Source organism: Felis catus, chromosome B2 (assembly GCF_018350175.1).
Source record: "Felis catus isolate Fca126 chromosome B2, F.catus_Fca126_mat1.0, whole genome shotgun sequence".
NCBI classification, from domain to species: Eukaryota; Metazoa; Chordata; class Mammalia; order Carnivora; family Felidae; genus Felis; species Felis catus.
In genome coordinates, this window is record NC_058372.1 from 70,771,925 (window position 1) to 70,794,067 (window position 22,143).

The 22,143-nt window shown below is 34.4% G+C and overlaps 1 protein-coding gene and 1 long non-coding RNA gene across 6 annotated transcripts in view; one reads left to right on the top strand and one right to left on the bottom strand.

The window, feature by feature from the left end:
• Nucleotides 1-22,143, bottom strand: part of PHIP (pleckstrin homology domain interacting protein) — a 139,001-nt gene that overhangs the window by 52,029 nt on the left and 64,829 nt on the right. For 2 of the 3 annotated variants that reach the window (XM_023254154.2, XM_023254153.2), the window contains exons 16-20: nucleotides 15,876-16,004; nucleotides 14,493-14,718; nucleotides 10,763-10,900; nucleotides 9,912-10,095; nucleotides 5,167-5,284 (exon numbers count right to left, since the gene is read on the bottom strand). In XM_023254154.2, the coding sequence (XP_023109922.1) occupies nucleotides 5,167-5,284; nucleotides 9,912-10,095; nucleotides 10,763-10,900; nucleotides 14,493-14,718; nucleotides 15,876-16,004 (795 nt within the window). The remainder of the gene's footprint in view (nucleotides 1-5,166; nucleotides 5,285-9,911; nucleotides 10,096-10,762; nucleotides 10,901-14,492; nucleotides 14,719-15,875; nucleotides 16,005-22,143) is intronic. The other variant, XM_023254155.2, reaches the window with a different exon arrangement.
• Nucleotides 1-22,143, top strand: part of LOC111560483 — a 47,169-nt gene that overhangs the window by 4,621 nt on the left and 20,405 nt on the right. The window contains exon 2 of one of the 3 annotated variants that reach the window (XR_006597937.1): nucleotides 14,432-16,866. This is a non-coding gene — a long non-coding RNA (uncharacterized LOC111560483). The remainder of the gene's footprint in view (nucleotides 1-14,431; nucleotides 16,867-22,143) is intronic. The other 2 variants (XR_006597938.1, XR_002742329.2) reach the window with 2 other exon arrangements.

A 22,143-nucleotide genomic window follows, 5' to 3' on the forward strand; every position in this document is an offset into this window, starting at 1 on the left:
TATGCCAACAAACTGGACACTGTGGAAGTAATGGACAAATTCCTAAGCACCCACACACTTCCAAAACTCAAACAGGAAGAAATAGAAAACTTGAATAGACCCATAAACAGCAAAGAAATTGAATCAGTATCAAAAATCTCCCAACAAGAGTCCAGGACCAGATGGCTTCCCTGGGGAATTCTACCGGACATTTAAAGCAGAGATAATACCTATCTTTCTGAAGCTGTTCCAAAAATTAGAAAGGGAAGGAAAACTTCCAGACTCATTCTATGGAGCCAGCATTACTTTGATTCCCAAACCACAGACCCAGGAAAAAAGGGAACTACAGGCCAATATCCCTGATGAATATGGATGCAAAAATTCTCAATAAGATACTAGCAAATTGAATTTAAGAGCATATAAAAAGAATTATTCACCATGATCAAGTGGGATTCATTCTGGGCTGCAGGGCTGGTTCAATATTCGCAAATCTATCAATGTGATACATCACATTAATAAAAGAAAAGATAAGAACCATATAATCCTGTCAACCGATGCAGAAAAAGCATTTGACAAAATTCAGCATCCTTTCTTAATAAAAACCCTCGAGAAAGTCGGGATAGAAGGAACATACTTAAACATCATAAAAGCCATTTATGAAAAGCCCACAGCTAATATCCTCCTCGATGGGGAAAAACTGAGAGCTTTCCCTGAGATCAGGAACACGACAGGGATATCCACTCTCACCACTGTTGTTTAACAGTGTTGGAAATGCTAGCATCAGCAATCAGACAACAAAAAGAAATCAAAGGCATCAAAATTGGGAAAGATGAAGTCAAGCTTTCACTTTTTGCAGATGACATGATATTATACATGGAAAACCCAATAGACTCCACCAAAAGTCTGCTAAAACTGATACATGAATTGAGCAAAGTCGCAGGATACAAAATTAACGTACAGAAATCAGTTGCATTCTTATACACCAATAATGAAGCAAGAGAAAGACAAATAAAGAAACTGATCCCATTCACAATTGCACCAAGAATCATAAAATACCTACGAATAAACCTAATCAAAGATGTAAAAGATCTGTATGCTGAAAACTATAGAAAGCGTAGGATGGAAATTGAAGAAGATATAAAGAAATGGAAAAACATTCCCTGCTCATGGATTGGAAGAATAAATATTGTTAAAAAGTTAATACTACCCAAAGCTGTCTACACATTCAATGAAATCCCAATCAAAATTGCATCAGCATTCTTCTCAAAGCTAGAACAAGCAATCCTAAAATTTGTATGGAAACACAAAAGGCCCTAAATAGCCAAAGTAATATTGAAGAGGAAGACCAAAGTGGGAGGCAACACAATCCCAGACTTTAGCCTCTGCTACAAAGCTGTCATCATCAAGACAGTGTATTATTGGCACAAAAACAGACACATAGACCAATGGAATAGAACAGAGACTCCAGAATGGGACCCACAAAAGTATGGCCAACTCATCTTTGACAAAGCAGGTAAGAATATCCAATGGAAAAAAGATAGTCTCTTTAACAAATGGTGCCGGGAGAACTGGACAGAACATGCAGAAGAATGAAACTAGACCACTTTCTTACACCATTCACAAAAATAAACTCAAAATGGATGAAGGACCTGAATGTGAGACAGGAAACCATCAAAACACTAGAGGAGAAAGCAGGAAAAAACCTCTCTGACCTCTCCCACAGAAATTTCTTACTTGACACATCTCCAAAGGGAAGGGAATTAAAAGCAAAAATGAACTATTGGGACCTCATCAAGATGAAAAGCTTCTGCACTGCAAGGAAACAATCAACAAAGTAAAAGGCAACCGACAGAATGGGAGAAGATATTTGCAAATGACATATCAGTCAATGGCTAGTATCCAAAATCTATAAAGAACTCACCAAACTCCACACCCGAAAAACAAATAATCCAGTGAAGAAATGGCCAGAAAATGAACAGACACTTCTCTAGAAGACATCCAGATGGCCAACAGGCACATGAAAAGATGCTCAATATCACTCCTCATCAGGGAAATACAAATCAAAACCACACTGAGGTATCACTTCATGCCAGTCAGAGTGGCTAAAATGAACATATCAGGAGACTTTAGATGCTGGAGAGGATGTGGAGAAACGGGAACCCTCTTGCACTGTTGGTGGGAATGCAAACTGGTGCAGCTGCTCTGGAAAACAGTGTGGAGGTTCCTCAAGCAAGTAAAAATAGATCTACCCTATGACCCAGCAATAGCACTGCTAGGAATTTGCCCAAGGGATACAGGAGTACTGAAGCATAGGGGCACTTGTACCCCAATGTTTATAGCAGCACTTTCAACAATAGCCAAATTATGGAAAGAGCCTAAATGTCCATCAACTGATGAATGGATAAAAAAGTTGTGGTTTATATATACAATGGAATAATACTACTTGGCAATAAGAATGAATGAAATCTGGCCATTTGCAGCAACAGGGATGGAACTGGAGTGTGTTATGCTAAGTGAAATAAGTCATACAGAGAAAGACACCATATGTTTTTACTCTTATGCGGATCCTGAGAAACTTAACAGAAGACCATGGTGGAGGGGAAGGAAAAAAAAAAAGTTAGAGAGGGCGAGAGCCAAACTGTAAGAGACTCTTAAAAACTGAGAATAAACTGAGGGTTGATGTGGTGTGGGAGGGGGAGGGTGGGTGATGGGCATTGAGGAGGGATGAGTACTGGGTGTTGTATGGAAACCAATTTGACAATAAATTTCATACAAAAAAAAAAAGAAAAATGAATAAACAAACATTAATAAAAATAAAGCAAATGTAAAGACTTAAAAAAAAAAAAAGACTCATCATAACTGCAATCTGAGTTCAACCATTCCCTGTTCCTTCATCCATCTCCACTCTCCAGTTCTTTCTCCGCAACCACTCTTGTCACTAGAACACTGCCTTGCACTTCAGCCCTACTCTTGTCCAAATGGTTACTAGAAATAGCCATGTGAAATAAAAGACATTTTCACATACAAGGACACAAGATTCACTCCACCTGGATTCTCTCTAAAAGGATTATTGAAGGGTTTTGTAATTTTCTAGGAATTCTGGGAAATTCAAAAGGGTATAAAAAGGAAATAGTGGTCAACTAAAATCATAATTGTAATGCATGAGGAATGTAATGTACCCTACTTCTTCCATCTAACATTTTCACATACAATTCAAATTCATTTAAAAATTTACGGACCAGTGGACCAGGACCACCGACTAAGGCTTTTATCAGAGCAAAATATAGTTTCTATTTATTTAAGCCAAGTTAATTTTTTAGGAAGAAACCTACTGCTAAAAATGCTTTTATTATTATTGCTTTCTAAACAGTTTCTTGTATTAATTTATACTTCCTACCTGCATACTAAGTACCTTTTATTATTGGAAGAAAAAAACATTGCAACTCTGAGATGAAAGATGGCCATCTCATAATTTATACACCTGTAGGTATGGTTTCAAACCCTTATTTTGATAAAATTTGAGAAAAAACTAGGTCATAAACCTTACTATCATACTTCTTTTTTCACTTAAAAATACATCATAAACATTTCTCTAAGGCATCAGAGTTCTAACTCATTTTGTTAAAAAGCTGTATAATATTCCATGGATACATAATGACAGCCTACCTCACCTCTCTTCCACCAGTGGACACTAAAGTCATTCTAGTTGTTCCCATCAGAGAAACTATAAATATCTGAGCGCACAGACACACATATACACGTACATACATGTACATCAGTAGTTTTCTACTAAAAAAAAAAAAAAACCATCTTAAAAAAATTTTTTTAATGTTTATTTTTGAGAGAGCAAGCAACAGAGCACAAGTGGGGGAGGGGCAGAGAGAGTGGGAGACACAGATTTGAAGCAGGCTCCAGTCTCCAAGCTGTGAGCACAGAGCCTGACGTAGGGCTTGAACTCACAAAGCATGATAATGGCCTGAGCTGAACTCGGACGCTTAACTGACTAAGCCACCCAGGTTCCCCCCACAAAAACCGCTCTTTAAAGTAATCCAAGTACCACTGGATTAAAAGCAATCATGTTCTTTTAACAGATATTACCATATCTCATCCAAAAAGGTGCTAGCCATACAAACTCTCACCATCATTACATGAGTTTGTATCTCCACATCCTTGGATTCTGAACAAAGGATCCAGAAAAGGGTGTGCTGTTTAGCCACCACGAAAACCACCAACAACCAACCAACCAAAAAGACCCCCAGAAAACCAAAGATTACCTCAGATTACACTAACATGAACCTTTGTGAGGTCCTACTGATCCCAGAGTATGATACCCCTAAATAAAGGAAAATATACAATAGCAAAGGACCACCTGAGTCCTTTAAAAACAAGAGTCACAAAATAAAAAAAAAGAGAGTTCTTGTAAGCAAGACTAATATACAATAGTTTTAAGGAACTCAAATAGAAAGAGGAAAGAGGACAAAGCAGGGTAAAGAAATCAGTTATTTTTTTGTTTAGATGGTAACTTCTAAGAGAAAAGAAGCACCATAGTTTACTTCCATTTTGCACTCTAAGGCTCTGAACCTTCTAAGCGAAGATGGTTTGAAAAAGAGAAAGAATGGAAAAATAGGTCATTGTGATTCTTTGACATTCAAGAAGATAAGTACACACCTTTCTCAGATTAGGGCATGACTAAGAAAGAGAAACCTACCAGATCCAAAAGCTTTTCCAGAGTAGGAAGACAGAGAAACCAACAAACTCATAGAAACAATTTTTTTTTAATAGAGATAATAAGAACTATTATTTATAGTAGCATAACTGACTTACCTAGAAGAACAGGTACAAAACAAAAAAATGGATAGGACAAAACAAAACTAAAAAACTTTTAAGTGTGCAATCAATGGCAGAACTAAAAGGATCTTGCTTATTAGACTTAAAATACAATTTATTACATTTAATGGGCAAGTAATAATTGGCATTTGGGGAAAAGGTATGCTTGAAGGCAGCAAAATAAAAAAATAAAGTGATAACTGATCATCCAAAGAGATAATCAAGAATTAACTATACAAACTTTATTCCATTAATGAAATAGTCTTTTAAAAATGGTAACATTTTTAATTACCAAAGGGCCTCAAATATTCATTATACTTATGAAGCAAAATATTAAACATCAAAGTAATTATTATTTACCTTTGCAACAGTGGGTATTTTATTTTCTTTTGGAACAGCGAAGTGTTTTCTTTTCTCTTCTGACCTGTAAGTTTTTATTTCTTCTTCTCCCTTTGCAGTTCTCCATTCTTCCTGCCTACTGAAAGAGAATTATAAGTCACACGTTAATCTAGAATTATTATAAATGATTTCTGAAAGTTATGTTCAGTGTCAGAGAAGGAATGCTACCCCTGATGTTTTCTTTTCAGGCAGAGGATATGATAACCATTTCTAAGTTTAAATGCATAGGCTATGAGCTCTGGACATTTGGCATTAAATGACTGGAATACTGGAAAGACAGATGGTCTACTTGAACTTGATACTACTGTTTCTGCTTATAGTCCCTAGCAAATCAAGTACTCAGTCCTGGGAACATGGTTATTCCTAAGGTAACTACTCCAAGGGTTAGAAATTGTATTTTTTAACATTATGTCAGTGTAGGGCTGTGATGATCTTTGGGCTGTGATGATCTCTTGTGCCCATGGATAGCTAGAATCTTAAAAAAAGAATTAGAAGAAAACCTTGAGGGTGAACTAATATAACTTCTAATGCCCTGAAAGAACTATGTCCTCTCCAATGAAAAGTAGGTATAGCTTCAGCTATTGAAAAAACTTCAACTCATTCCAGGCATCAAGCTGAAAGTGAGCAACAGAAAAAAAGTTGAATAACATTAATTGTGAACTTTAATTTCATGGAACCTCGCTTACAATTGCAAGAGAATTTTATTTTTTATTTTAATTCCTTATACCTTTAAAGTATTTGACCTGCAGGGCTATTTAATATTTGAACTTTAATTTTTCCCTGGAGATTTCAGTTGGAAGGGAGTTAATATTCAAACTTGGAATAGCTCTATAATGTGGATATTTTATTACTAGAGTATATGAATGTTGTCATTTTACTTAACTGAAGAATCTCTAATGCAGCTGGTCATAATTCTAAATGGAAAATAGAGTAAATTTAAATCTTGTAAAAAGAACGGGCTTGATTTAATTTTTTGTTTGATCTTGATTTCTTATTTATTTTTTTAGTTTATTCATTTTGAGAGAGAGAGCAAGCAAGCAAGCGTGCACGCAAGCACATGCCCAAGTTTGGGGAGAGGAAGAGAGAATCCCAGGAAGGCTCTGCACTTTCAGCACAGAGCCTGAAGCACAGCCCAAACCCACGAACCATGAGGTCATGACCCTAGCCAAAGTCAGATGTTTAACCGACTGAGCCACCCAGGAGCCCCATTATTTATTCTTTTAAATTAAATTTATTGGAATAACCATAGAGTCACATATAGTTTTAAGAAATAATACAGAAATTCCTTGTCTCCTTTACCCAGTTTTCCCCAATAGTAGTATTTTGCAAAACTATAATACGCTATCACAACTTGGATGTTGACATTGATACAACATATTAGTACTATTCAGAATTCCCCAGTTTTTCTTCTACTCGTGTGTATGTGTATTTAGTTCTATTCCAGTTTATCAATGTGCAAGTTTGTGTATCCATTACCCCAGTCAAGATACAGAACATTTCCATCACTACAAAGATCCCTTGTGGTATACTTTTAATTATCATGCCCACACCTTTGTATTCCCTCTCAGCACCTCTTCTCCACAAAGTCTAGGACCACTAATCGGTTATCCACCTCTATACTTCTGTCATTTTAAGAACAGTCCATAAATAATAAAGTGTGTAGCCTTTTGAGACTGATTTCCCACTCAGCATTATTTCTTCAAGATTCATTCAATTTGTTTATCAATAAGTCATTCCTTTTTATTGCAGAGTAGTGTTCCACAGTGTGGATATAGCTAATATGTTTAACCATGCACTCACTAAACGACATCTGGATTGTTTATAGGTTTTGGCTATTACAAATAAAGTTGCTATACACTTGGGTACAGGTTTTTGTGTGAACACAAGTTATCATTTCTTTGGGATAAATGCCCAAGATGCAATTACTGGATAATATGGTAGTTACACATTTAGATTTCTTTAAAAAGTGCCAAACTGCTTTCCAGAGTGGCTGTAATATTTTACATTCCCACCTGTAATGCATGAATAATCCAGTTTCTCTACACTCTCCTTAGCACTCAGTGCTATTATTACATTTTAGCCATTCTGATGGGTATACAGAGATTATTTCCTTGTGTTTTTAATTTGCATCTTGCTAATGGCTAATGTCAAGTATCTTTTTATATGCTTACTTGCCACTTGTATATCCTTTTTGATAAAATGTTCTTGTCTACTGCCCATTTTCTGACTGGATTGTTTTATTCACTGCTGAGTTTTGAGAGTTCTTTATATACTATAGACAATACTCTGTTAGAATCCAATCAGTGCATTTGCATTTAATTTTAATTAACGTAATAGGTCTAACCCACTTAAGAGCCTTCTAGGAGCAAACTGTAAACTACCTATCAGGGGGGAATATCCCAGGAAAATTCTCAAAGTGAGAGTACTAAGTATTGGGGGAAAAGCTCCAGGAAGTCATTGGTCACAGCCTTGCTTGACCATCAGCTCAATGGTTAAGCACAATGTAAAAAGGATAAAAAGACAACATATGAAGAGAAATAAATCTTCCCTACTCCTCTGGTTTCTTCCCAATCTTATGCTCTTATTTGCAATGTATACATTCTGTTCTGCATTTTAAAGAATCAAACCTGCTTGCCTCACATGGGGTGAAATACTGTGATCCAGTGCTACTGGTGTTTAGGGTTCAGGACTAGGAACACACTTTCATGCAGATAAAACCCTCATCCTCCACAGTTGTAGCAATAACAAAGGGTAACATTCGGATTTCATATCCCATTCTTTTTTGTTTTCAGTTACTATAGAACTATTGTTAAAAAGATGTGTGTTACTTATACCCCCTTCAAACCTTAACATTAGAATTAAAAGGTGGACAAAAATCCAACTAAAAATATACCATGAGGGGCGCCTGGGTGGCTCAGTTGGTTGAGCATCTGACTTCGGTTCAGGTCATGATCTCATGGTCTGTGAGTTCGAGCCCTGCGTCAGGCTCTGTGCTGACAGCTCAGAGCCTGGAGCCTGCTTTGGATTCTGCGTTTCCCTCTCTCTCTGACCCTCCCCCGTTCATGCTCTGTCTCTCTCAAAAATAAATAAACATGAAAAAAAAAAAAATATATATATATACACACCATGAGAGTTAATTTTTTATTAACATCTGGGTAGACTTGTCATCAAGTAACGTTGTTGTTCAAATTTATACTTTATTTCTATAATTAATCTTAAATCCTGACACAAATTTCAAGTATTGTCCAATCAAGAAGCATAATCTATGTAAACATTCAGGTTAAAAGGGTTTTTAATTTTATTTATCTCTTTATTTATTACTGAAGTTTATTTATTTGAGAGACAGACAGAAAAAGACTGTGCACGAGAAGGGGAGGGGCAGAGAGAAAAGGGAGGGACAGAGAATTCCAAGCAGGCCCCATGCTGCCAGTGCAGAGCCTGATACAATGCAGAGCTCAACCTCAGGAACTGCAAGATCATGATCTGAGCCGAAATCAAGAGTCGGACGCTTAACCGACTGAGCCACCCAGGCACCCTTAAAAGTGTTTTTAAATTGTATCATTACTATCTTTTGAGTTCAAGTCCGCTTATGCATGGATTTTTGTTTTTAGAAGATTAAACAAATTTTTTTTTTTAATGTTTATTTGTTTTTGAGAGAAAGAGACAGAGCATGAGTGGGGAAGGGACAAACAAAGAGGGAGACAAAGAATCTGAAACAGGCTCCAAGTTCTGAACTGTCAGCACAGAGCGCGGCATGGGCTCGAAGTTGGGAACAGCAAGATCACAACTTAGGCTGAAGTCAGATGCTCAACCAACTGAGTCACCAGGTACTCCACATGTGGATTTTTTATAGTAAAGTAGTATAAGTGCATTTTCTCTTCCTTTTGATTTTCTTAACATTTTCTTTTCCCTAGCTTATTTCATTATAAGAATACCATACATAATACATATAATACACAAAACATGTGTTAGCTAACTGTTTGTGTTATTAGTTGAGTTTCTGGGTAGTCAAAAGTTATATGCAGATTTAGTCGTACAGCGGTCAGCATCCCCAACTCCCATGTTGTTCCAGGGTCAACTTTAAGTTAGTACTAACTGGGTTCATATGGACCACATTCATGAATAATGCATGAATCAAAAGAAATCAAAAGCAACTGGATATAAAGTTCTTTCATAACATGGACCTTCAGAGCAGAATTACATCAAATCAAAATTTATATATGTATACATCCAAATATAAAAAATAATCATTAAGGAACCATTTTGATAAATAAAAAATGATTATATAATGTATTACCAATAAATACCACGCATTTCACTATATTTATAATTCCACTATAATTATTTCATTATAATTTCACTATAATTACCTATATATGGTGTGCAGAGCAAAATCCATAAAAAAATTATAACTTCATAAAATATATGTTTTAAAATATAGTTAAACAAGATAAACTAAGATTTAAATATGCTGCTCACCTTAACCCCCCCCCCCCCCCACATCTTTCACATGAATCATTTGCATGAATCATTCTAGCAAAGGACATACTTGAAACTTAACTTTCCTTCAGAGTCATGGCTAGTTTAAAACACTAGCTCTTCAGATAAATTTAAAATAAATTAGAAATTTGAAAAGGTACTTTGAAGGCTATAATTCAAAATGAACATAAACAACTGCGGTACATAAACTTCACAACCCCCCTTACCTGGCTACACCGGCTGATAGCTCAGGTACCACAACCCTTCGACTCCAAGCTACCAGATCCCGCTCTGTGGCTATTTCACTTCTTGGTGCATTGCTGTGCATCTGCCGTACACCTTCAATTTGTCCACTACGTCTTAGTCCTACATTTGGTGGTGAATGAACCTCTGAGGTAGAACTTACAGAGCCTAAGTGAAAAAATTAATATAGTAAGTTCTAGTTAGAAACATAAGCTTATAACAGAAAAAACAAAATCTATACTATCTTCCACATGAAACTTCATATTAAGGCAAACAAACTACCAAATCAGGAACCAGACCACAGGCAAAAGTTTGATGAAAACAAAACACAGTTATTCAGTTAATTAAATAAGCTAATGAATCATAACTACTAACTGACTGTAAACATGTAAAATCATTAATTTTTAAAATATGCTTTGTACTCTGGGAAACCTATGTAAGAAGCAAAAACAGATAAACCCAAAATATTTATGGTTCATAAATTTGCTTTAACTTTTCTCTTAAAATAATATGTTACAGTAGGGTGACGAGATATTTGAGAATGTGGCAGGTATTTCATACATTATTGAATACATTTATTTTTTAAGTTTTTCTAGGTTCTACATGTTTACTATGGGAAATTTGAAGAATATATCTATTTAAAGACTCATTATCTACAGTTTGAAACCTTATGTTATGAGGATTTTCTTAGCTATTATGTGTTTTTAAAAACATGATCATTCTGGCAGCCAAATATTTCATTTTATGGATGTGCCATGAATTTGTTTCATCGCCTCTTTACTGTTTAAACTATTACAATTTTTACAATATTTTACTTAAAGCAATCACTGCTTACCTCTATTTAAACGGCTGGTATTACTGATACCTGCTTCACTAGAACGTCTCAGGTCTTGCTCCTGTTGTAGTCTTTGAATCATGCTGTCCAGTGGGCTGATCTCCTGGTTTGCTTGCTGACTTAAAACTTGATTCAGTCCTATTTAATACCACATAAAATGCTAAGGACACTTTAGTCCACTAGTCAAACCATTTTACTAATTGAGTTCACTTTGAGTCCTGAATTAAACATAAATTTTGCTTGAGTAAGAGACCTAAAATGATTAATTTGAAATAATGGCAGTAAAATGTGTGCACACACACACACCAGGAACATGACAACGCAAACCTAATTTGCTACAAATAACAGTGACATGGATAACTTACTGTTTACCATGATTCAGGCACTCATATAATCCTCAGAATAATTCAGTAAGATACGTATTATTAACTCCATTTACAGATGAGAAAACCAAAATAATTACTCAAAGTCACATATCTGGTAAATGGCAAAAGTAGGATTTCATCTTAGACCAGTTTCTTTTAAAAAAGGCAAATCTCATTATCCAACTTTCTCAAAAAAACTTTACTGCTTCATTTATTCACCAAATCCTTGAGTGTCTATTATGTGTTTGGAACTATACCAAAGAAGTGAGGATGCAGTGGTGAGTAGAATTCAAGGTCCTTGCCTTTAAGCAGCTAACATCCTAATGGAAAAGTTGGAACAATAAATCCATATAAAAAATGCAGACTGAAAAATGTTAAAGATGATAATGAGAAAAAGAAAATGGGGAAGAGAGATGGGAACTCCTTATGGTGAATCAGAAAAGTCAAAGAAGCCCTCTTTGAGAAGGCAGCATTTGAGCTAAGACTTGAAGAAAAAGAATTAGTCGTCCAGGTGAAGAGCAAGAAAATGAACACTCCAGACAAAGTAAGAATTGGAACAAAGCCTCAGGTAGGTAGGAACTTGGTGTGTTTTAACCCACCATAATTTTTCAGCATCAACTTTCACCTGTATCTGTCATATGGGACTACTTGACTCTTCTGCTCTCCTAACAGGATAAACATCTTTATGCTTTGGAGATTTTAACCACAATACTCCCAGTTCAAGTATAAATCTGAAAAACACTAACTTATCCTTCAAGCACCAACTGAAATGGCAACTCTATGATACTTCCTCTGTGAAATCTTTCCAGACTACCCCTGAAACACTTAGCTGCTATTCTCTTTCATTTCCTCAAGCCCAATATAAAAAGGAAGTCCACTAGATAGTTCCTCAAAAGCATGGATTGCTTTATTTACCTTAATATTCTAATTTTAAATAGGGATATAAGAATGTTCAATCCTGCTGAATAGATAAAAAATGTGTATTGAGATACATGAAAACATTGCCATGAGAAAAAAGGAGCAATTAGTATTGGGTGTGTGGGTATATAAGAGATGGATTTCTAGAGTGGGCTGGGAACAGAAGATACAAAGGACATTCTGAAATGAAGAATTAGTAGTAAGGAAGGTATAAGGAAAGGGAAAATTACATGTATTAATAAGCACACAATGTTATTTCATTTTATGAGAGAAGTAAAATTCAATGGGATAAAATGAACTTGCCCAAAGTCACAGAGCTACAAAGTGGTAAAAGTAGAGGTAAAAGCTAAAATGCCTGTGGATGTTCCTTTCCTGTTAGGCTGCTGGGTAGTGTCTCATGTCTGAACATCAGTGACTAATCTGATAGCTCAAGTTATAACTGAAGCAGCATATTTAAAAAGTGCACTGCTCAAATACAAATTTAACAGTGCAAATATAAACTGCACTGAAGCCAACTTATTATCATAACAGCCATCTATTTTTACCTAATTCTAAGGGATTTCTACAATAAATTTTATTGCAGATTTAGATTTACAAATAAAAATATAGTTACAAATGATGCTAAAAATATTTTCCTTCTGTCCTATATTACACTAGGTTAAGTCTAAAATAATGGGAAAAAAATGAAGTTTACCTTGAATTTTGTGACCTAGAACACTTAATCCTATGACTCACGTTGAAGCCATAATTATTGCTATGGGTTCTCTTGTGCTCCTGTACTAATAACTGGTGTCTAACTTACTGTCAAGAACAGGAACACTCTTTTACTGTAAGGGCAGCTTGTATGGAAGAAAGAATGAACTATAAGTCAGAGCTGGATTTAAAGTCCCGGTGGTTCCATATACTTAACTTAAATAAGACATGTTACTAAATTTTCATTTTCTCAACTTTTAGAATAAGGATGCCATATATATATATATATGTGTGTGTGTGTATATATATATGTGTATATATATATATGTATGTATATATATATGTATGTATATATATGTATATATATATGTATACATATATATATGATATTATTTATGAAAGTCCAATACAAACTGTTAAATGGAAGAAAAAAGTGATAACCATGATAATCATGTTGCACTGATATTTTAATATTTCTCTGTGCCTGAAATCCCAGCCTAGGTACCTATTTTGAGACCTGGCCAAGATTTGATTCTTGCCAGTTCCCCTCCAAGAGACTGAAGACATTTATCTTAATTTCAGTCCCATGATCAAGACTTCTTTAATAATTGAGACTTCTCTAATTTGAATACTTGCCTAGATTTCTCAAATACTACCTGTTCTTAGGTTCTTTGAGTTTGTGCTATGTCCATGTATGAGACATTTTAGTTTCACATATTTCAGACATTCAGGCCTGCTGGATTGTACTACTCACTGCAAGTAGCAGCAGGGACTATTCTTCTAATGCTTCTCCTCACCTTCCATCCTTAGTGGGCATATCTACTTTAAAGAGTAACCCTTCCTATCCAATATGTTCACCTTCATTGCAATTTCATGCCCAATCCTTAATGGAAAATAAGAGATGCGCTCTCTGTAATACAGTGTAGCCTTAATAGAATCTAAATCCATTATTTCAAAGTTACTCAGTATATATTATATTGAGTATATATCCCATATGTGTCCTTTACATCTACTTAGAACTTTTGTCCATTATGCTAGCGTTCAGAACTTAAAATATTTTCATAAGCATTTTTCTAATCTAAAATATAACAGATTCATATATTAGAACATTGGTTTAATCTTCTTTATAGGGTCTCTCCATTACTTTCACTTCATTAATTATTCCCACATTTTTTGTCAAAAGGAAAGGTCTGCAGACCTTGTTTCCATTTCAACTTCCTTTCAATTCTTCAACTAATTTTACTTTTACTCTCCATTACTTCACTAATAAGCTCTCAACACTTTTGTCCCTAACTTACTTAAAATTGTTAAAAGTTGATCACTTCTTAAAATAATCTTTGATATGAACAGGCTATCTAGTCTTAATCTTTCACCTCATACTATTATTCCCTTCAAGAACATGTATCACAAGTTTTAACTATTTGTTTACAACTGTGTTTATGAATTTTACTCCAGGAGAACAAGGATTGTGTCTGTTTAATTCACTACTGCAAACCAGTTTAGAGGTGTTGCAGAGAAGATTCTCAATATATGCTGTTGAATAAATAAATAAATGACCAAGATTATTGCTCTCCAATGTTCTTTAGTTAACTTGTAGTACATACTTAAGCATTATTCAAAATACTTGAGAAATTTTTAAAAATCACTTTACTTCTCACTTGTTCAAAATAGTAACAAAATTTTACCCAATTAGCAGTTTTACAGGACATCAGTAGAAATGGAAAATTTGGCAGTCTATAGAAATGAGCATTTACCTGAGGAAGTTACTCCCATTTGAGGGATGAGTTGCTCCTCCCTACAATTTTCACGACCAGGAACTAATCTCTGATATCTTGATGGATGAGGGTTACCATCAACATCAACCAAAAAAGGAGGAGGCATGAGGTGAGGTGCTTGCTGAGTCTGTTCATCTAATACAAAGTTGTTGGCATCACGAATAAGGGGCCGATAATCACTATGAAAGAACATCTGATCTGCTATCTGTAAAAAGAAAAGACCCATAAAAGACAAGGAAAACAAAAATTTATCATTGATAAATTTCTGATGGAAGGCAATGTTTTAACGTAAATCATGGTATTAAGCAACAATATAAAAGAATATTCTTGAGTTAATGGTAAAGAAATCTTTACTATATTTTTACATTAAATTTTATGATCAGAAAAGCAGCTGCTCTCAATTTTCTCTGGAACAAGGAAAAGACTGTATACATAAAACACTAACATAATTAAAGTTGTGTAATTTCAAATTAAATGGTAAAATAAAATCTAGGTACAAATCATTCAGGGGTACTATTACTTTCATAGAGCTACCATGCATTATCTTGTTTTTTAAATTATTAAACAGTAATTGTTTTAGCATTTTGCAAGAGGAAATCACTCAATGAATATATTCCTTGAATTAAACTCTAATGCAATCACTTATACAATTTAAGAAAACTCTTAAGTATACTGTACATGTGACTTATATTAACCTAAAAATCAACATGACAAGATTTTCCAAGAGTTAATAAGCATTTTCGCTAAAGAATTTTGTTTTTAAATTAACACAAAATTATTAACATGAACTCATGCCTGACACATCTGTAACTTCACAATTTTATTCATTTGGTATTTCTTAAACTATGACCTATTCAACTTTTAAGTCTTTTAATCAATGAACTTAAATAGGCTCTTTAGTATTTAAAAATATTAGCTACATCAGTGGGTCATACATTTTTGGGAATCATATAAAAGCTACAGATTTTTACCCCAGGTAAATAAATGTATTTTATCCATATAGATAAAACATTTTACATAACTTCAGAGTCTCTCTATGGACAACCTCTCTGATGCTCAGCTTTAGAATTACAAGCTAGATTGCTCTAGCAACCTAAAAAGTTATTCTTTCTGAAATATAGACGACTGAATAAAATATTATCTAATGTCTATTACAGAGAAGAGGAATTTAACAACTGCTATGTTCACTGAAACTTAAGTCTCTAGAAGACTTAAAATATGATTCTTAAAGCATAAATGATGCTTACCCACCCCTGAAGAAGAAATACAACCCCTAAGCATCCACAGATTAAAAAAAATATAAAAACAAAGAGAAGAAGAAGAAAAAGAATCATCATCATCATCATCATCATCATACTCTACCTTGTCATATTTGCTACTGGAGCCAAAACCAAAAATTAGAAGATGTCCATGAGAGTCTGTGCATGCAAAATGCTGACCATCAGGAGAGCATTTGCAGTCAAATACTGCACCATGTCCTTGGCCTTCAATCTGAAATATATTTAACCAACAATCAGAAGGGTACCATTAAAATAAAAAGACTGGTCATTACTGTTACTAAAATTTTATGGTAAAAGATATGTAAAAGTATACATCCCAATGAAGTGAAGATTAAGTATAACACAGTACAGTAACAAAATTTGTGAATATTCATGAAAAGTGCCAGATTAATAGCCTTGAAAAACAAAGTGTTTTCTTTATGCACACACAGACCAGACACAATTCAGGAAATAAAACATCAATCTCCCCCACCCAAAGAATTCTGCTTCATGTCTTTAAGCCACATTTAAAATGTAATTGCACCTTGCATTCCATCTTATCTGCATTTAATCAAGCCCTTTCAGCAAAGGCTGACAATGTGTAGTAACTGTAGCGATTTTTTCTTAACTCTTGGAAGTAGTAGCCAGAGATTATTGTTCACAAGACACTAAATTTTTTCCTTTTGGTAATAAATTCCCTTGATGGTCTGACTCATCTTTTAAATGGTGAATTTCAAAGGTTAAAGAAAAGGTTTTTTTTACCTGATAATTGTTTTCTGTTTTCCAGTTCCATTAATCCAGAACGAATGGGTTTCTCCCTGCAACCTGTCAATCAAACAGAGGTGGCCAATCACCACTCTGAATTTTTTTTGCTCTCAGTGCTTCTTCAGACTATGTTCCAGTTGAAAACTTCTTTAGCAGTGTTCTGAAAGAGGTAAAAGTTCTACCCTATCTAAAGCACATCTAGGGACTGAATTTCAGAAAACAACTAAAATAGGGAGTCGACTCCCTAACAAATAACAACTAAGGATGATTTTCAACAAATGCGATTGGATTTCTGGATTAGCAGAATCGGAACACACACACATTATCAGGTAAGAAATACCTCCTCTCTGTTCCGGTATCCACTGATCTAGAACAACTGAATTGTACTAGTACTATCCCAATATTCCAGGAAATGCTTAGAGAAGAGAGAAATGGTAATTTTCTTTCTTTAGTGTTAAAAATATGGCATAGGGATGGATGTGTAGTTCACCAAAAATGGAAGTGAAATTAAAATTCAGAAGAAAAGTTAATTTCTCAAGGAAAGTTTGCATTGTGGTCAAAAGAGAAACTATCACTCTAAAAGAAAGGGCTCTGCCTAAGAAGTTAACATAATATCACAAATGGGACTGACTCAAAAAGAAAACTAGTTTTTCTTCAGCTTTTTGAAAAGAAGGAAAGAGACCACTGGTGTTTATTAATGTTTTGGATAGTGGTAATAATGGGAAAGAAATAAGAATTTTCTTAAAATTAATCATATGAAAATTGCTAAACTTACCTAATGACTAATACACTTAAAGATTTACCATACAAGGAAGAAAATGGTTATGAAGAAGGTTGGAGGATAAGACAGTAGAGAAAGGGAACTGATTCCAAGTCTTGCTTAAAATTATTCAAAAAGAGAAAGAATAGAATGATTTCTCCTAAGTAGCATACAAGCATTAGGAGATACACACATCTTAGTATATGCCAAAAATGAAAGACTACAAAAAAAGAAGTGTCAGGGTTCAGGTCTTTCTTTTTCAATGTTTTCTGACCAAATAAAAAGTTACACAAACTATTATAAGCAAGTAACCACTTGAAAAAGTTTACCTCTAGACAGAATTTCATATAAAAAATTCCAGACAATTCAAATTGCCTTGGCAATTGTTAGATGTTTTATCTCAGTTCATTCCAAATTTCACAAAAATTGAAAGTGAAAACAAAAAAGCAACTACTTTATAAATCTACTCTATTATAATAAATGCTCCCCAAAATGTAACACTATTATTTTAAGTCTAAGTTTACAATTCTAAGTACACAGCAGAACAGAAGAAGAGATCTGAAAGAAGTCTGATCAGCAATGACAAGGGATATTTAATAGATGTTCATAAGCATGGTATCCTTTACATGTTTAGGCAACCCTACTCTACACATTTTCTTTCCTTTTCTTTTTTTTTCTTTTTTTTTTTTGTGGAGTGGGCTGTATGACGATTAATCAACCCTATTTCCATTTAATCTACCAATGTTGCCACATTTATAGTTAGTAGATCTCTAAAAGAATAACTGGGAGATGTGGAACTTATAAAAATTCTAAAGAAGCAAAGAAAAAAATCAGTCCTACTGAGGGTCACTGTCTTTCCTATATAACACATGATGTTTGAATATGTCAGGACAGTACCAATTTTCTTGGTTTAAGCCATCTGTTATGACTTTCATACGGACAAAATAAAAGTGTATTTCCAGAACATCAGAAAAAAGTAAAAGCACATTATCTGGCTTAACTATTATTCATTAAAGAAGGCATTGAAAGAATCTACTCATGAATCAGAAAAGGTGTCCATAACCTTATTAAAATGCCTTATTAAAATGTCTTTAGTAACTGCTCCTCAGAATATAATCATCACACAACTATAAAATGCAGACTAGGCTCTCCAGCTGATACAAAGTAGAAAAATTATTTTACTTTTCCTATATAACTACACTGTAACTGTTTTTATGCTATGATTAAGTAAGCCAACCAAAAAAGAAAGTTACGTATTTCTCTCTGAAAAATGATTTCACCTTAAATCAGGCTGAAAGTATTTCTAAGAATTCCCAAAGGGAAAAAAAAAATAATGAAGGCACTATTTGAATATTCATGTGCAACTAGAAAACAATGAAGCTTCTATTCAAAAACCAAAAGGATGAAAATATCTTCTCTATCCATATTAAAGTTATATGGGCCTATCATAAAACTAAATGTACTGACCAAGAATAAGTCAACATAAAATTTAATACAGCACGTAACTTATGCTAGTATTTGATGTATGTTGTAGAAAATTAAAAATGGAAAGGAATAAGAGAAGAATTTTCAAAGTAAATTTTGGATGAACTACTCCTAATAAAATCAAGCATGCTTAAGAAACATTTGGAACATATGTAAATACAGACCACATAATAAAACTCATACACATTAAATCACAATAAGGAGAGCTGAGAAAATCCAAGAGATGGTATTTACCAGTAAGTGCAAAAATTTCAAAAGAACAGGAGTTAAAATTAAAAATTTATTATGCAATTATGACACAGAAGTCATTCTGTTTTATTTTTAAAGCAAGAGATAAAAGGATTAGATGAGTTAAAATAATAATAATTCCTTTGTTAGGGAAATTCTCATTACTGACCAAAGAATTCTCGAAATATTTCCAAGAAATGAGAAGTACTATTTAGAGGTTTACACCGAATTTAAAATAATACAAAAACTTATGAGCAAAAAGCCATGATGATGACAGAACTGTCATATTTAATGAAGAATACTAGTATCTTTTTTAAGGCAGAATACTATCCACAACTACCAATGTAATTTTTGTGAAATAGAATGATGAATAATTAAAGGAGACAGAGAAATGAGGCCTAAGACCTAAGAGACTTCTCTGGTTATTGGCAAATCACTTAATCTCTATGCGATAGAGATAATTTAAATGACTGCCAAAGTCCTACCCAGTTCTAAAATTCTAACATCTGATATTCAGGAAGACTTTTTGGAAAAATTAGACAAATCTGGAAATGAGGTATATAGTAAAAGCACTACAATGCAGACTAAAATTACAGAGTCTAAATTACATCAATCATGAAGAATATACACACAGGTGAATATGAGAAGCATGCAGTCGTGGAGAAACTCAACATAATTCAAGAATGTTAAAAATATGGGCTATCTTGGGGCGCCTGGGTGGCTCAGTCGGTTGAGTGTCCGACTTCGGCTCAGGTCATGATCTCACAGCTCCTGATTTCGAGCCCTGCGTCGGGCTCTGTGCTGACAGCTCACAGCCTGGAGCCTGCTTCGGATTCTGTGTCTCCCTCTCCTTCTGCCCCTAACACACTCACTGTCTCTGTGACTGCCTCTGTCTCTCTCAAAAATAAACATTATTTATTTTTGACTGTGCTGTCTCCGTCTCTCTCAAAAATAAACATTAAAAAAAAATTTTTTTTAAATATGGGCTATCTTAAGCAGAATCGTCCTGTTAAGGAATTATTCCAGGTTTATGACCAGGGTCAGGTTTTTTGTTTTGTTTTGTTTTTTGCCTCATTCATTTTTAAAACTATTCCACTGTTTAGAAGGGAGCACCTTACCTAGAAATACTCCATAATTGAAATTATGAATCTTTAAACATCCTAACGATTTCTGTGATACAGACTCATCCCTGGAATAAAATAGCTGGGAAACAGAACTTATGCTAAGAATTATCCTTAGAAAGTCCTTATGTATAAAGAACTTTTAGAGTTTATCTACCAGGGGAGAAATAAACTTAATTAAGAAAGTATACTTAATACTGAAGACAGACACTGTCATACATATGCCTAAAATATACTTTGGCCACTTTAATCATTATGATGGTTACAGTGCAAACAAAAAACAGATCTTCAGGGAAATTACCCACACTGTAATAGGCTAGGTAGGTGTCATCACATTACTTTAAAGACCATTAGCAAATGAATGTTTCCTTTAATATCGAAAATTCTTTAATGTATAAACATTATTAAATATGAATTAAAGGTAACTGTTCACGGAGTGCTAAGATAATAAATTTATATAAAAAAAGGAAACTGCTGTAACTATCTTGATAGAACCAGTAGATACATAAAAGTGATTTTGAAGAATGAGCTCTAATTTTCATCAAAGGAACATTTCTTATCAAAATAAATAACTAATCTTCAAATTTAACAGCATTCTGCTTACCCATATTCTGATTTCACTGAGGGCTGTAATATTATTCATCAGTCTTCCTTGTAATCTGTTCTCCTCCTTAGGCCTCTGACATAATATTAGCATGGTATCTTTCTAACACACTCTTTAAAGATTATGATCTCTTCTCCATTTGCTAAATAGGACTATATTTTAAAAGTTTAGCGGGGCGCCTGGGTGGCGCAGTCGGTTAAGCGTCCGACTTCAGCCAGGTCACGATCTCGCGGTCCGGGAGTTCGAGCCCCGCGTCGGGCTCTGGGCTGATGGCTCAGAGCCTGGAGCCTGTTTCCGATTCTGTGTCTCCCTCTCTCTCTGCCCCTCCCCCATTCATGCTCTGTCTCTCTCTGTCCCAAAAATAAATAAAAACGTTGAAAACAAAAAAAATTTAAAAGTTTAGCTGTAAGCCCTCTACACTGCTCTATCTCCATGAGGTAAACAGCGTTCTACATGGAAGATTTCAACATCTCTTTCCACTCCTAGCCCTTCTAAGTATTCTATATTCAATTGTTGGCTGGCCATTTCCACATAGATCTCCAACACTACATCATAATAAACATAAAGATGAGCTAAAAGAAATCAGTTTTTCTTCACATAACTCATATTTCCATTAGTATCATTTTTTCAATGCAACCTGGGGTACACTCCCAACATATTTATTATATTTTCCAGCACTCTCCAGCCCTAATCCTTCTATCAGTCACAAAACTCCAAGTCTTATACACATTTTTCTTTCACTAATTTTCTACTACCTTAACCCCTATAAATTTTCATTATGATTTCAATGATAAAAGTAGTTATCCCCCAACCTATTCAACTTCACACCTGAAATACTACTACTGGCAATCAAACCTTTTCCCTTGTTTCTGAAGTATAATTTATGAAAATCCCACCATGTTAACTATTCTTTTTACGCTTACAAGGTAATACGAGGCCATCAACAATCCACCTCAACTTACACTTTTCAGCTTGTCATCCACTTTTCAAAATCTATTCCAGACAACCATTCTAAATTACATCTTAACATATCTTACTTGGTTATTTATAATATTCCTTTCATTTATAAAATTAAGCATCTTTCTTAATGACTCAATTTTTATTTTTCAAGCCATAATTCCAATTCTTTTCCTCAAAAAAAACTGTTTCTGAACATACATCCTGAAGTGATCCTTACACATCTTTAGATACAACAATTCTCTTTTCTCACATGCCATGCTACCACTGCCGGCTAAAAACAAGGACAATGTCTTATTCTTCTTTGTGGTCCCCATATTTTGTGCTAATGCACAAAATACTCAAATGTTTGCTAATCAAAGTGTCTTCCATGTGTATGTTTACATACTTCCCTGTATAACTATCAAATCTCCAAAACCCTTGTGACAGTAATTCATAGACCATGTCAAAG